The 13,497-nt window shown below is 41.9% G+C and overlaps 1 protein-coding gene across 3 annotated transcripts in view; it reads right to left on the minus strand.

The window, feature by feature from the left end:
* FRAS1 (Fraser extracellular matrix complex subunit 1) overlaps nt 1-13,497 on the minus strand; it is a 437,262-nt gene that overhangs the window by 73,743 nt on the left and 350,022 nt on the right. For all 3 annotated transcript variants that reach the window (XM_055313090.1, XM_055313089.1, XM_055313088.1), the window contains exons 45-49: nt 12,304-12,492; nt 10,803-10,922; nt 10,349-10,528; nt 2,060-2,184; nt 1,638-1,778 (exon numbers count right to left, since the gene is read on the minus strand). In XM_055313090.1, coding sequence (XP_055169065.1) covers nt 1,638-1,778; nt 2,060-2,184; nt 10,349-10,528; nt 10,803-10,922; nt 12,304-12,492 — 755 coding nt within the window. The remainder of the gene's footprint in view (nt 1-1,637; nt 1,779-2,059; nt 2,185-10,348; nt 10,529-10,802; nt 10,923-12,303; nt 12,493-13,497) is intronic.

Consider the following 13,497-nt stretch of genomic DNA (forward strand, 5'->3'; position numbering starts at 1 on the left):
CCATCCCACGACTCATGAGTTCGTGACCTGAGCCGAAACCAAAAATCAGAGGCTTTACCAACTTAGCAGCAGACGACCCAAATCATATTTGTGAGTGATGGCCAACAGGTGGCCAAGGGTAGCCAAACCTAAAGATGTTTATAAAATAAGGATTGCATTTTCTTTATAGATACCAAAAATAAAACTAAGGAGAGAAACTATATTGGTTACTACAATTGAACTTATGTTCTGGTGCCTTTTGGTGTCAGATTAAGACATTTAAATTTGTCTCTTAAGGGTCATAGGGGAAAACTTGAATTTTTAACTCTACCAGGATGAGAGGAGCTAAACCTTTTAAAACTATTCATTTCTTTCCCAACATTTCCCCCCAACTTTCCCAAAATTCTCATATAGAGATTACAAATGCCTCAGACCAGAAGCTAATTTCCCATTTCTAATTGTGGCTTCTAGGTGACACATAGAAGGAAAAATAAAATGCAGAAAACCCTATTCAAGACCTTCCAGTGATTTTCCACCAACTTAGAATAAAATGCAAAGGCCTGACTTGGGCCAACAAGGCCCTCTGTGAACTGGTCCCAGGGTTCCTCTCTGGCTGTATTCTTTCTTCCTGTTTGCTCACTGGGTTCCAGCCTCTTCACTTCTTTGTTGTAACTCGAAGGTTCCAAGCACATTTTACCATAGGGCCTTTGCACTTCCGGTTCTTTTGCTCAAAGAGTGACTTTTATGGATAAATGCATAGCTTGTTCTTCCACTTCATGATATATCTGCTCAAATATCAGCTCCTCAGTGAAGACTTCCCTGACCACTCCATCTAAAATAACATACCCTTCAATCTCTATCTCCTTTATCTTGCTTTATTTTTTTTAATTCATAGCACTTATCATATCTGACATGATATTATACATCCTTTCTTCATTGTCTGTCCCCCTAACCAAAGGCTGAAAACTCCCTAAGCCTAGGACTTTGTTTCGTTTACAGCCTTGTCTTTAGCATCTAGAGCAGAGGGGGGCACTTATTAGGTAATCAATATTTTTGAGGATAAATGAAAGTAGAAGTGCTGGCACAGGGAAGGGTATACATAGAACTAATTAACAAATCCTATGGTACCCTTTAATGAGAGCTAAATCATGCCTGCATGTTAGGTACTTTAATCTGAAAGCATCATGAGGGTAAGAGTTTAGTCTCTACATGCCCTGTTTTACTGAATAAAGCCGAGTTGAGGATGCTCAAATTGCGATATTTGTCATTCAGAGAAGTCTGAATGAAGGTGGTAAATGATAGGAAAAATGAATAGGTGCCCCAAATCCTTGTTCACTATAATAAGGAAGAGTAAAAAATTGGCTAAAATATCATCTATTTAATTTTCTATGAATTAGGATTAAAAAAAATCAGCATTACAGTTACATGTAATCAGGGTAGAGAGAGGATATATTTAGGAGTTCAGAAAGGGTTTAAAAACAATTTGATCTCAAATATATCAGTTTCTCTTTTCCAGAAGGCCACAGTATCTTCTGATTTTTAGTCCTTCAAGGACGCTTGCATTAAACTTACTACTCTGCCCTACCCTCAGGACACATAGTCACAAAGCAACAGATCAGCCTCTCATTCAGCCCAAGAACCCAGGGGAATGCTCTTACCTCTGTGTCTGCATCCACCGCCTTGAGCTCAAACTCTGTGATGGTCTTCCTCACACCCTCCTGTACCCGCATCCCCAAGCTCTGCACGACAGGCAGTGAATCATCCACAGGGCGAATGGTGATATGGAAAGTCTGAGTCACCTAAACGGCAGAAAGTGCAGGTGGGACACCTGTCCCCAGCACCCACCCAAGTAGAAGGGAGGTGCTACTTTTCCTCTCACCCATTCCTGGCATGACTGACTGACCAGGAATCCAAAGTGGTTTCCCTCTGGAAATAGCCCCAGGGGCTGTCAGAAGCCACCACTATCCTTGGTTAAGAGCAGGGCAAAATGAAGCTTGCATAACTGCTTTGCACACTCCATTCAAAGAAGACTGAATTGAATCAGTACCTGTTCACTGAGGGAATGGAGTGCCTTGCCTACCTCACTGATTCCATCTGAGAGTGTAAAGCTGAAGGCATCTGAATGTTTCTCGGTTTCACTGGAATGGATATACTGAATGTTCTGTGAAATCAGGTCAGCTTGAGTAAAGGAACGAATCTGGATACCTAGCAAAAGGGGAAGAGAGAACCAGAAAAAGGATGTCAAAATGCTAGCCATACTTCTAACGCTAGAGAAATGCCATACTGTCACCAGAGTCCTTTGTTTAACTCTTACAGCATTTATGCCCTTCTCTTTGAGACCTTGTGTTAGAGTCGTTTGTGTATTTTTTTTTCCTACAACAGCATATGTTCTGTGAGAGCACATGTTAACTTAATTATCTAGCTTCTGCTTTGTGCCAAGCCAAAAGCAAGTGCTCAATAAATGTTCCTCTCCTATTCTGAGGGTTTATGCATACAGGTCAAATCTGTGAAAGGTAGGGTCATAGCCTTGGTCTCCAAACTCCTCTCTCTTAAGTTTTATACTCCTCCATGGCCTCATAGTCCTTTCCGAAAACCTGCCCTATTTTTAAATATTGTGTGATGGTTTCACTTTTGAACACTGGAGTCATAGGGCTTGGCTACACATAAGCTTTTTTTCTGTGATTGGTGAGCCTGGCATCCATGATTTCATTGGTATTCTTCAAGGCTCCTTTCCAACTCTCTGGTCCATGATTTTCTAGCTTCTCATATACCACTTTAGCCAGGCTGGCAGTGACAAAACTTACTGCATGACTTTGGGGTTGTGGCATCATTCTATCTTAACTCTTAAATGACCTAAAAAAACAGTATCCTTTAATAACATGATATAAATGAAACACATTAATTTTTTTCAGACTTGTTTTAAAACTAAAAAAAAAAAACCCTAAAGTTATTTTAGATAGTCAAAACATCCCACAAATAACATCTTATGTTTTTAAACGTCGTACAATATTTAGTAGAACAGCCCAGATTTCTTGCTTCTATCTTAGAGCTCATCCTCTGATGCCAGCCAAGACTGAAACAAAACCCTATCTTTTAGTCCCTCAGCACAAATACCCTCTTTCTGATTCTCAGTGTTGGGCTATTAATCCATCACATCTAGTCCTTTGGTTAGGTCCTGAAATTCAATTGCTGCTTCCTGGGATTTATTATTTATCATTGTTAATCCTGGCAAAACCAGTTTGGCTTTTCAGTAAAAAACAAAAACAAAAGAAAAACAAAACAAAAAAACAAAGAGATTCTACTTTGACTTTTACATTTAACGGTGACATCCATATTACTGTTCTATCTTTTTTAAAATAAATTAACCTACATGGTTTACATTTCCAACTCTCTTTAGCATTTGAGATTTGTTACCTAGATACAACAGCCTCCTGGCTATTGGGGCATTATTATTATTATTATTATTTTTTTTGATGAGGCATTTTAGATATCTGTGCTTGGTACATCAGCTGTTGACAGGCAAAAAATGTAGCCTCCTGTCTTATCGCTTTGTCTTGTGGCTCTAGACAGAAATCCATACCATTCTGTAAAAATTTAATAACTTCAGACCAGCTGCACTGACAAATTTAACCATCTCTCTCTCTGCTGTGAATCCATCCTCACAGCTCATGGGGAAATACTTGTCCGGATACTCACAATCAACTGGTCACCTAATTCACTGGTCCCTTTATATGAGTCTTTAGTCTGAGAGTAATTAAGAAAGGTGATAGATTTTTCCTTCTTGGAAAAAAAGGTTTGGAATAGATTTTTTTTTAACATTTCTTATTGAGAGGAAATTGACGTATAATAAATTGCACATATTTAAAGTATACAATTTTATAGGCTTTGGCACACCCATGAAACTATCACTTTAACCAAAATACTAAACATGTCCATCACTCTAAAAGTTTCCTGACACTCTATAATCCTTCCATTCTTCCCTTTTTTTTGTCCCCTACCCTATCCCAAAGAAACAAATCAATTGGTTTTTGTAACTATAGACTACCTGGATTTTTTTCTATTTTTTCCATAATTAGAATCATAGAATATATACTATTTTATGCATGGTTTCTTTAACTTAGCATAATTATTTGGGACTCATCCATATTACAGATGTATCAATAGTTTATTATTTTTTACTGCTGAGTAGTATTCTATTGTATGGATAATCATAGTTTCTCCATTCACCTGTTAATGGACATTTAGGTTATTTCTAGTTTTCTGCTATTGCAAATAATGCTGCTATGATCATTTGTACACAAGTCTTGGTATAGGCATAAATTTTTATTCTTCTTGGGTAAATCTCTTAGAGTGGAATGTTGGGAATATATGTTAGGTACCTGCTTAATTTTTTAGGATACTGCCAAACCAAGTGGATTTTTAATATATTTTATATGTTTATATTTTATATTTCCACTAGCAGCACATGAGAGCTCTAGGCTTGATCTTAATAAGCCACTCCAATCTAGCAAACATTGAACACCTACCATGTGCAGAACACTGTTTCAGGCTTGCTTATATATATTAAGTTTTATCCTTTAACAATTCTGGGAGGTGAAGGTTGGCATATTACTTCCATTTTTCTAGATTATGACACGAGTAAAATTAGAAAAGCAGTGTGACCCACCCAAGGTCTCAGACAGTCAATAAGAGGGCAATAGTGGGGCTGGAACTCAAGGTTGTCTAACTTCAAAGTTTATGCTTGCTAGGAATACTTTTTGTACAACTCATCAACCTTTTCAGGGTAGGCAAGGAGCCTCTTGAATTTTACCATTATGCTTTAATTTTTTTTCAATATAAAAGTAATACATGTCCATTAAAGAAAATGTGAAAAACAACAGAAAAGTAGTAAGGAATCACAAAAGCCATTCATGGATCTACTCCTGAAATATCATCATTATATTTTTAATGGAATCATTTCTTCTAGAATACTTTTTTGGCTATAATATTTTTCCCATCAGAAATACTGATTTTGATGGGGTATTTAATATTACTTAAGGGATGTCCTCCTCACTTAGTGCAAGGGGGTAACAAGGTGCAGCTAGAACATAAGCTTCAAGAGGACAGGATTTTTGTTGTTTCTTCTCTACTGCGCACCTAAAATAGTGCCTGGCACATAACAGGTACTCAAAACATGCTTGGTGGGCAGCCCTGGTGGCTCAGCGGTTTAGCGCTGCCTTCAGCCCAGGGCCTGATCCTGGAGACCGGAGATCGGGTCCCCGCGTCGGGCTCCCTGCATGGAGCCTGCTTCTCCCTCTGCCTGTGTCTCTGTCTCTCATGAATAAATAATAAAATAAAATCTTTAACAACAACAACAACAACAAAACCACGGTTGGTGAATGAATTCAGTTCATCCACTATAATCACTACCTAAGAGGTCGTACTGAGTGCAGATTTTCCATCTCTATACACTTTAAGAAATTCTAGCTTTTGCTAATTGGGTATTGGAAGGCTTAAGCTACTCACCATCAAGGTGGTGTTTCTAACAATATATTGTCCTTACTGACTGTCATAGCAGGTAGTTACTGTTTGAAATATCTTGAAGGAGTTTAATCCCGTCAAAGGTGTTTTCAGTTACCAACCTGCAGGCTCAACTACATATCTGGCAGCATTACAGAGACCCACATTAACCCTGTCAGTTTTTCCAATTCCCCTGGAAGGCCAGCACATTAGATAAAGTTCAGTCTGGGTGAAGGAAGTGTGCAGGAATAAAGCATCTTTGAAAGAACTGCCTTCCTAACAGGATGTTGGGTGATTGCCTTGGCCTTCCTGCTTTCTGCAGAGCCGTAGATGGCACCATGCCTGCTGCCAGGCTGTGGGGGACTCTCAGCTTTTCCTCAAAGCCTCCTAATAGGGAATGAATTGTGCTCTGCTGCCACCCCATCCCTCGCCCCCAATTCATATGCTGAAGTATTAACCCTCAGTACCTCACAGTGTGACCTCACTTGGAAACAGGATCACTGCATATGAAAGTAGTTAAGATGTAGTCATTAGAGTAGGCTCTAATCCAATCTAATTAATGTCCTTATAAAAGGGGAAAGTTTTATAAAAGATACACACATACATGGAACACACCGTGCTATGACAGCCATCTCTATAAAGTCAAGGAGAGAGGCCAGGGACAGATTCTCCCTCACAGCCCTCAGAGGGAATCTCAACCCTGCTGACACCATGATCTTGGACTTCCAGCCCCAGATCTGTGAGAAAATCCATTTCCTTGGATAAGTTGCTCAGTCTCATATATCCCTGCTCTTGGGAGAATGCAAAGTAAAGCAGTGGGAGCATCCTATTTGGCTGGTGTCACAATCCTGAGAAAGGCAGACAGAAAGGAAACCAAGGAATATCTCTGCTAAAGCATCATCTCTGGGAAGTCTTTCCTGACTCACTCCCACACCTCTCTCAGGTAGACCTCACTGTGTTGTGCAGTGGTGACTCCCACCATCCTGTCATGTTGCTATTTCAGCTAAGGAAACACATTTGCACATGTTTGTTTTCTGCAGCAGCTACTCAGGGAATGTTTGGTGAAGGTGAGGACCACTTCTGTGCTAGAGATTGCTATACTTCTTCCTGACTTTAAAAAAACACAACCTCTGACTGGTAGCTAAGTAATTGGATGCCCAATGAGGGTCTACAATTCTCAGCCACTTCACAGCTTTGTCTGACTACTCTCTTGCCACTGGGATGTGATCAAAATTGCTATGTGTTCTTCCAGTAATACTCCTACAATAGAAGTGGATGTAGGCTTCCCTGGCCTTTGTCCCTTATTGCTGGCTGGGGAATGACAGCAATTACAGAAGTCACCTTGGACCATAGATAAGCCTCATGCTGAGGATCACTGAGCTACTTTCGGCCATCTGGGGCCACCTGCCTCTGGATTTTTCTGTGAGAGAAAATGAACTTCTTGTTTAAGGCGCTGCAATTTGGGATCTCTTTGTTTCAGAAGCTTAGCTTCGATCTTAATAATATAACTCCTTACTCTGATTTCACAAGAAAAAAAAGGGTATTCAGGGCCCTGACATGAGGATGTGACCCCTTAACCATGAAAAGGGCAAACCCAGGGCCCAGGCTCTCCTGCTACTCTCTCTACAGGCCGCAGGCTCCCAACTGTCTTCTGCACAATTTGCATAGGCATATGGCTCCTTGTACCTCCTCAGGGGAAGAAAATAGATCTTCAAACCTTTTCTGTGTATCTAAAAACAACAATCAGTTACGATCCACTGACCAAGACAGACAGTAAGAGAATGAATCCACTTCAGAGTTAACCAGGCAGAGGATATGTGCAAGCGCTAGTGGAAACTGATCATTCAAGAGGCAAAATCAGTCCCATAATAGCTCAGTGCCTGCACAAGACACCGGGCTAGAAGTTTGCTTTGCTCTTTTTGGAGAGCACAGACCAGCCCACCCCGGCTCCTGGTAGCCCCATCCTCACTGAAGCAAAGGGATGACGTGCAGGTGCTTCTCTCTCAGGTGTGCCAGTTGCCTTAAGAGAGAAATGCAAGATATCAACCTGCATTTCCCCTGAAGGGACATTTTTCACATCTAAAAAGAATCAAGTTCATGAAAATATTCTCATTTAGGACAGACAGGGAAGGCAAAATGCCAGAGAATTCTGGCAAAATGCAACAGAAAGGACACAGAATAGAGTTGGAGGTACAGCAGGGGCTGGGCATCCCTGCTCCATTAGCAGTGGGGGGGGGGGCAACAGTAAAGGGGAGAGGACTGGATCTTCAGATCTGGGTCATTGAGAGTTACTAGAAACAGGTGGACCGAGAAAAACTGGTGCAGGTGTGAGTTAAGCGGGTAAGAGAAGTTAAGCCTAGTGGAGAAGGCAGGCGAAGGTAGTATCGCAGGGAAAGGGAGCCCTCCCTCTATTTTTGGAGGGTGCCTTCCCAAGATAAGGGAGAAACGTGATCACCTATGAGTCTCTCTCCCTAAGCAGCACCGGCTCTGTCTTGGCAGCCAGAATTTAAGCCCAGTGAAGGCTGACACTGTAACAAAAGAAAAGGAGTAACTGAAGCAGCCTCACACTGAACTCTAAACACAGCCCACGATCAAAGAAGAGTGAGGGCTGGGATTTACCAGCAGCTAGCACTGACTGTGCTGTGCATGAGGCTCCACACTCTGAAAGTTCTGATAGCCTGGATGCAACTGTCCAACACAGCAGCCAAGAGTCTGCCCTTTCATCTTTGGAGAGACACAATCAGCAACCTGAGAACTCTGGCAGAAGCAATTAGCTCATGAATTAGTTATCGAGTATCTCATGCAGCCAAGGTCTTAGGAGTGCTGATCTGCATTCTTCCCCAGGAACTTCAAGACAAAAGGGCAGGTCATTTGCTCCATTTGCATTAGGGATTTTGGTCAATCTCTCCATCTTTCCCCACACGCTTGCACCAAACACTCACAAGACTTCCCCAGGGATCCCTGGGTGGCTCAGCGGTTTAGTGCCTGCCTTTGGCCCAGGGCATGATCCTGGAGTCCCGGGATCGAGTCCTGAGTTGGGATCCTGGCATGGAGCCTGCTTCTCCCTCTGCCTGTGTCTCTGCCCCCCCCCCCATCATGAATAAATAAATACAAATCTTTAAAAAAAAAAAAAGACTTCCCCCTCTCTTCCATCACCATCACCTAGTCCGCCTCCCCCTCTGCCAGACTACCCTCCACCTCTCCAAGCTCACCTCCCCATAGATCTTCCCTCTTCTTCACCCTGCCACAGACATACAGTCTTGCTGCCCCTGGAATGGAATGTTCCAGGCTGATCCCACCTCAGGATGTTTACACTCACTGATCCCTCTGTCTGGAATGCCCTTTCCTTATAACGTCAGTTGGCTCCCTCATTCTCCTCAGACCCATTGCTAAATGCCATCTTAAATTAGGGAGTTCTTCCCTTACCCCCTTGGTCCCTGCACCCTGGAATGCTCTTATTTCTCCCCTAAAAGACTCATAACCAATGATATATATTTGCTTCCTATGTGCTTATGGTCTGACTCCCTATATTAGAGAGTGATCAGAATCAGGGTAAGCATGTTCCCTCTTTTGTTAACCCCCTGGTTGAATGAATGAAGGATCTGCAACTTGAAATCCAGAGGAAACCAGTGACAATCTGAATCTCCTAAATCTGCAAACCATCGCTCCCTCTATGATGTACAAAACAAAGACAACTCTACCTTCAGACTGTTAATTCAGCAAATATCTTCAGTGCCTCAATCCATTCAGCTGCCAAGTTCTATAGGTTCTCCCCCTGAAATTCATTCCTCCCTCCCTCCACCTCACTCTTCCACCAATTATTGTTTATGGAATACAGTTTACCGGATGCCAGGTATGATCTCTTACATGGTTCTCATCTTCCTCTTCCCACTTCACTCCTTGGATGAAGCCTCACTACCTATTACTGGGGCAAATGTGAGACTTCCGACCCATGGTCACTGCCTCCTCTCTCTTTCTTTCAATCCATCTGGTGGACACTAGATGCATGTCACTTTCCTTGCCTGCTCAGAATTCTGCAGTGCCTATCCATCACCTATTGAATTACATAGGGATTATGTATCTTGGCTTTGAAGACCCTCCATAAAATCTCAATCTACCCATGAGCCATATCAGCCCCTATTTTCAGAATATATGCTATAGCTCAACTGACCCACTCATTATTCTTTGAATATGCACACATGCTATTCCCATCTCTGAAAAAAAAAAAAAAAAAAAACAACCCACCATTTCTGTCTGCCCAAACTCTGCCTTCTAAGGGCACATTTAAATGCCACCTCTGTGAACCTTCCTGCCCACTGCAGCTTCTCCCATTTTTGAACTTTTATGACACCTGGTTTATACAGTTCTTTAAAAACCTGCCATATTCTTCTCTAATATATGATTATATGCAGAAGTTCCTTATCTCATCCAATAGAGCACACTAGGGGTGAGAATGGGATCTCCTTCATCTTTTCCCCGCACCCCCCCACCAGCAGCAGCTAAACTAAAATTTTGCCCAATACATATGCTCACTTGCGATTCCCTGAATTACATTTTTAAACACAGCATATCATACCGCGCCAGGTGGTCAGACTTTAGAAGAACGTGGTAGAGTGTTGGCCCTAAAGGAATTGACAATCCAATTATGGAGAAGCATTTTATGCTTACATAAAATTGTAATTGTTTAGTTTTCAGCAAGGAATTATTGAGCATCTACTGTTTGCCAAACACAAGGCAGTATATAATGGTCAAGATAAGTAATGCAAAAAATAAATACTAATCAAGGCAGATTCTATGTGAGTGTGGCTTACCCCCAACGCTTTCTAAATTCCAACTTTTGGTTTGATGAAGCGGGGGATGATAGGCTTACCTGGTGATGCTGCATGTTCCAGGTGGCCCAGCTCAGGCTGTCTAGTGATTCTATAGATTAATTCTGTAGGCTTGCTCTCCTGGTCAGTGGCAGAGAGCTCCAGAGTAGTGATTTTCTCCACTGAGTTCTCATCCAAGATTAACCCTTTGTTGGTGGTGATGATTGGTGGGGAGGTGTCTTCTGAAAATATCAGAAATGTGATTTGAAAGAGGATCCTTTCTGCCTCCCTTCTTCAATTCTGGGCCTGGTGCCCAGGAGTAAAACCAGAATAATCCTTAGTCCTGTCATTCAGAGAGTGTACCAAGGAGCTAGAGCTTCATACAACAGAGGGGATAGGATTCCAGATTCCCATGTAGCTGAGTAAAGGAAAGACTCCAGCCTCAAGGTAAGCACAGGGTACACTATATAACTTCAGCCCTATTGTAATATTTTTAGAAACCCAATGACCCCTTACCTAAAACACTGATGGAAAATGACTGGCCAATCAGTGTGTTGCCTTCTCCATCGACCACATCAAATTTAAAAGCAAAGCTCCCACCAGATTCTCCTTTCCTGTGGCTGTATTCTACTTGGCCTGTAAAAAAAGGACAAGAAGATCAAGATTCACTACTAGTACTTTCTGGCCTTATTTCTGAAGTGGCAGATGGGAATCTGATTGGTATTCACATCAATGAATCAATTAACACCTTCCTCACTTTGACATTGCTTTAAACATTTTTAATCTAGAGTTTTCAATTCCTCCCTTTCTCCTCCCCACTACTGACTTCCTCATAATCAAAAACACTCTCATGATAAAATCATCCCAAATAGCACTGCATATGGTTGAGGCTCAGATTTTGTGAAAGACTCTACGGAAGTCTTAGGAGTAACCACATGGAAAATGTGCAGCAATGGCACCCACATTATTGGCTATATACCCATGTCATAGGGCCAGGGACATGGAGCTGTGGTCCCATATTCTCCCAGAGCTCATCATTCCCATTTCCCAGCGTAGCTTTCAGTCATTTTTGAGATAACACTGAATATAACCAAGCAGCAAATTAAACAACTCTTCACAGAAGTCAAAAGGATCCAAAGGATCTTATATTTTTGTTCAGCCACAACATCACTTCCAGGTACCTCGCAATGTAAATATAGCCAGACATCTGGGAAGAGGTACTTGGTCTCATCTTTACAAGAGACACTGAGGCAAGGAATAATTAATGAATTACTATCCCTTTGTCTATTTCACCCTCTTTGGAAAAGCACAGACAGGTTCAGGAGAGTCTAGCTGCTACCCATTTTGAGTGTTAGTGCATGGAAAAGACCCTTATTTCTGCTCCTCGGGGGCTTATTTCCACCTCTAAATGGAATTGCACATCATCTCGTGACCTTGGGTTACTTTTTCTCCCCCATTATGTAACTTTTTTTTCTCTTTCTTACCCCTGAAAGAACTGTAACTACGTAGCATTTAACATTTATGCTTTTACATTACATCAGCATTTCCTGGAGGAGGGATGAGCTATGTAATCTCCCCCAGGCAGCTCCGATTTATGCCCTTCCATTTTGCTTAGTTCATTAACTCATGCTCTTTGGGGAGCTAAAAAGAGATATAAATTGTTCACCTCAGTCAGGCATAATTTTCACCTTAATCCATCCCAATTCATTTCTTTTTCCTTTTCTCTCTCTCACACACTTTTTAGCATCATAGTAAGTCAAAATGATTTTTTTCCCTCTGTAATGGCCCCAAATTTCATCAATGCTATGCCAAAGCATGAACGCTTTTTGGCCAAGAAGGATAGTTTTTAAACAAAAAAAATTGAAGAGACAAGAAAGAATAAATGAAACTATAACTCAGCTCTTTTTCAAAACAAAGAGTGCAGTTTACTGCCATAAGCTATGAGGCATTTAACTCCCATTTACTACTGTGGGTGGACTTTATAGAAGTCTGGGTAGGCAGAAGAGAGCTAGCTGACCTTGGCTAACGTCAGCCTGGGTAAAACTCCGGACGGGGCCTTTAACGGAGATTTGCTCCAGGTTGTCATGCTTTACCATCTGCAGGCGCCCTGCTCCAGGATCTTCCCTCATGATGTACACCACCTGGTGGTCATCTGAATCAGTGTCTGTCACTCTCAAATGCTGTTCTGTGATGCGTGCTACAGACCCTGGAAGAGAGTGGGGGGGAGTAGGTCATTGCCCATCATTGTCTCTGAATAGGATGTCAAGTGATTTTAAGAGACTAGAGACTAAGTGGGTTACACATTGCCTGGGTTTCAGTGAATACTGGGTGCTTGCCCTTCTCGGTTTCCAGCTGCATAAATTTTAATTTCCCTAAATGAAACCATCCCAACTTTTCAATTTGTTAATCCTCTCTTGAATTTCTATCTGAGCCCTTTTCTCTGCTGATCCATTTTCACTTTCCCTATGCACACTCTACTCCTGTGGCCTATTAGTTACCCCTCCCTAGATCTATGTAATAATTCCTAGATCTTTGGTGAGACCTGCTTAGACCTAACTTATTTACTGTCTTAAGGTTAACTAAGTCATAAGCAACAGCTCTACATAAACTTACAAATATATCTTGTTGTCTTCTCAAACCAAATAGTTAAAATCAGTGTTTATAGGATTACAAAACAGGGAGCTCTGAGTGCTGGACCCTGTAAGTTTATGCAGGTGTTGTGGATGGAGGCAAGTCACTGGCAACCAGCAAACACCTCTTCTCGGAGCCCTGCCCCTTGCTTTCCCATCCAGCTATTTTCTCACATTAAAAAATAGTACGTTCTGATAAAATGGATGCTAGTCATTCATGTGTAGTACATTCTGGTGTTCGGCTGGGCCTGGGCATACTGTGTGTTCTTGTTGGGTGATGCCAACAATGCAAGGCCTAATTATGCTTTCCCCAGGCCATTCTCAGCTAGGAGCACTGAGGGATAAGGTGATATCTTCCTCCGGAACAAAGACCAGTCTTGCTTATTGTTACTATAACAGGGGAGTTTCCCAAACTCAGTGTTCCTCTTCTGTAATGCATCCCATCAGGGCCTTCTGTGCCACCCCCACCAGACTTGGAGTGCAGAGGGAAACAATGCAAACTTACTGATGGCAATGCTGCCAGTTGTGCTGTAACAGAGTATTTTTGTTGCCGACCAAGGAGTCTCATGTCTTCTACCATA

This window comes from Nyctereutes procyonoides, unplaced genomic scaffold (genome assembly GCF_905146905.1).
Source record: "Nyctereutes procyonoides isolate TBG_1078 unplaced genomic scaffold, NYPRO_anot_genome, whole genome shotgun sequence".
In the NCBI taxonomy this organism is placed as follows: domain Eukaryota; kingdom Metazoa; phylum Chordata; class Mammalia; order Carnivora; family Canidae; genus Nyctereutes; species Nyctereutes procyonoides.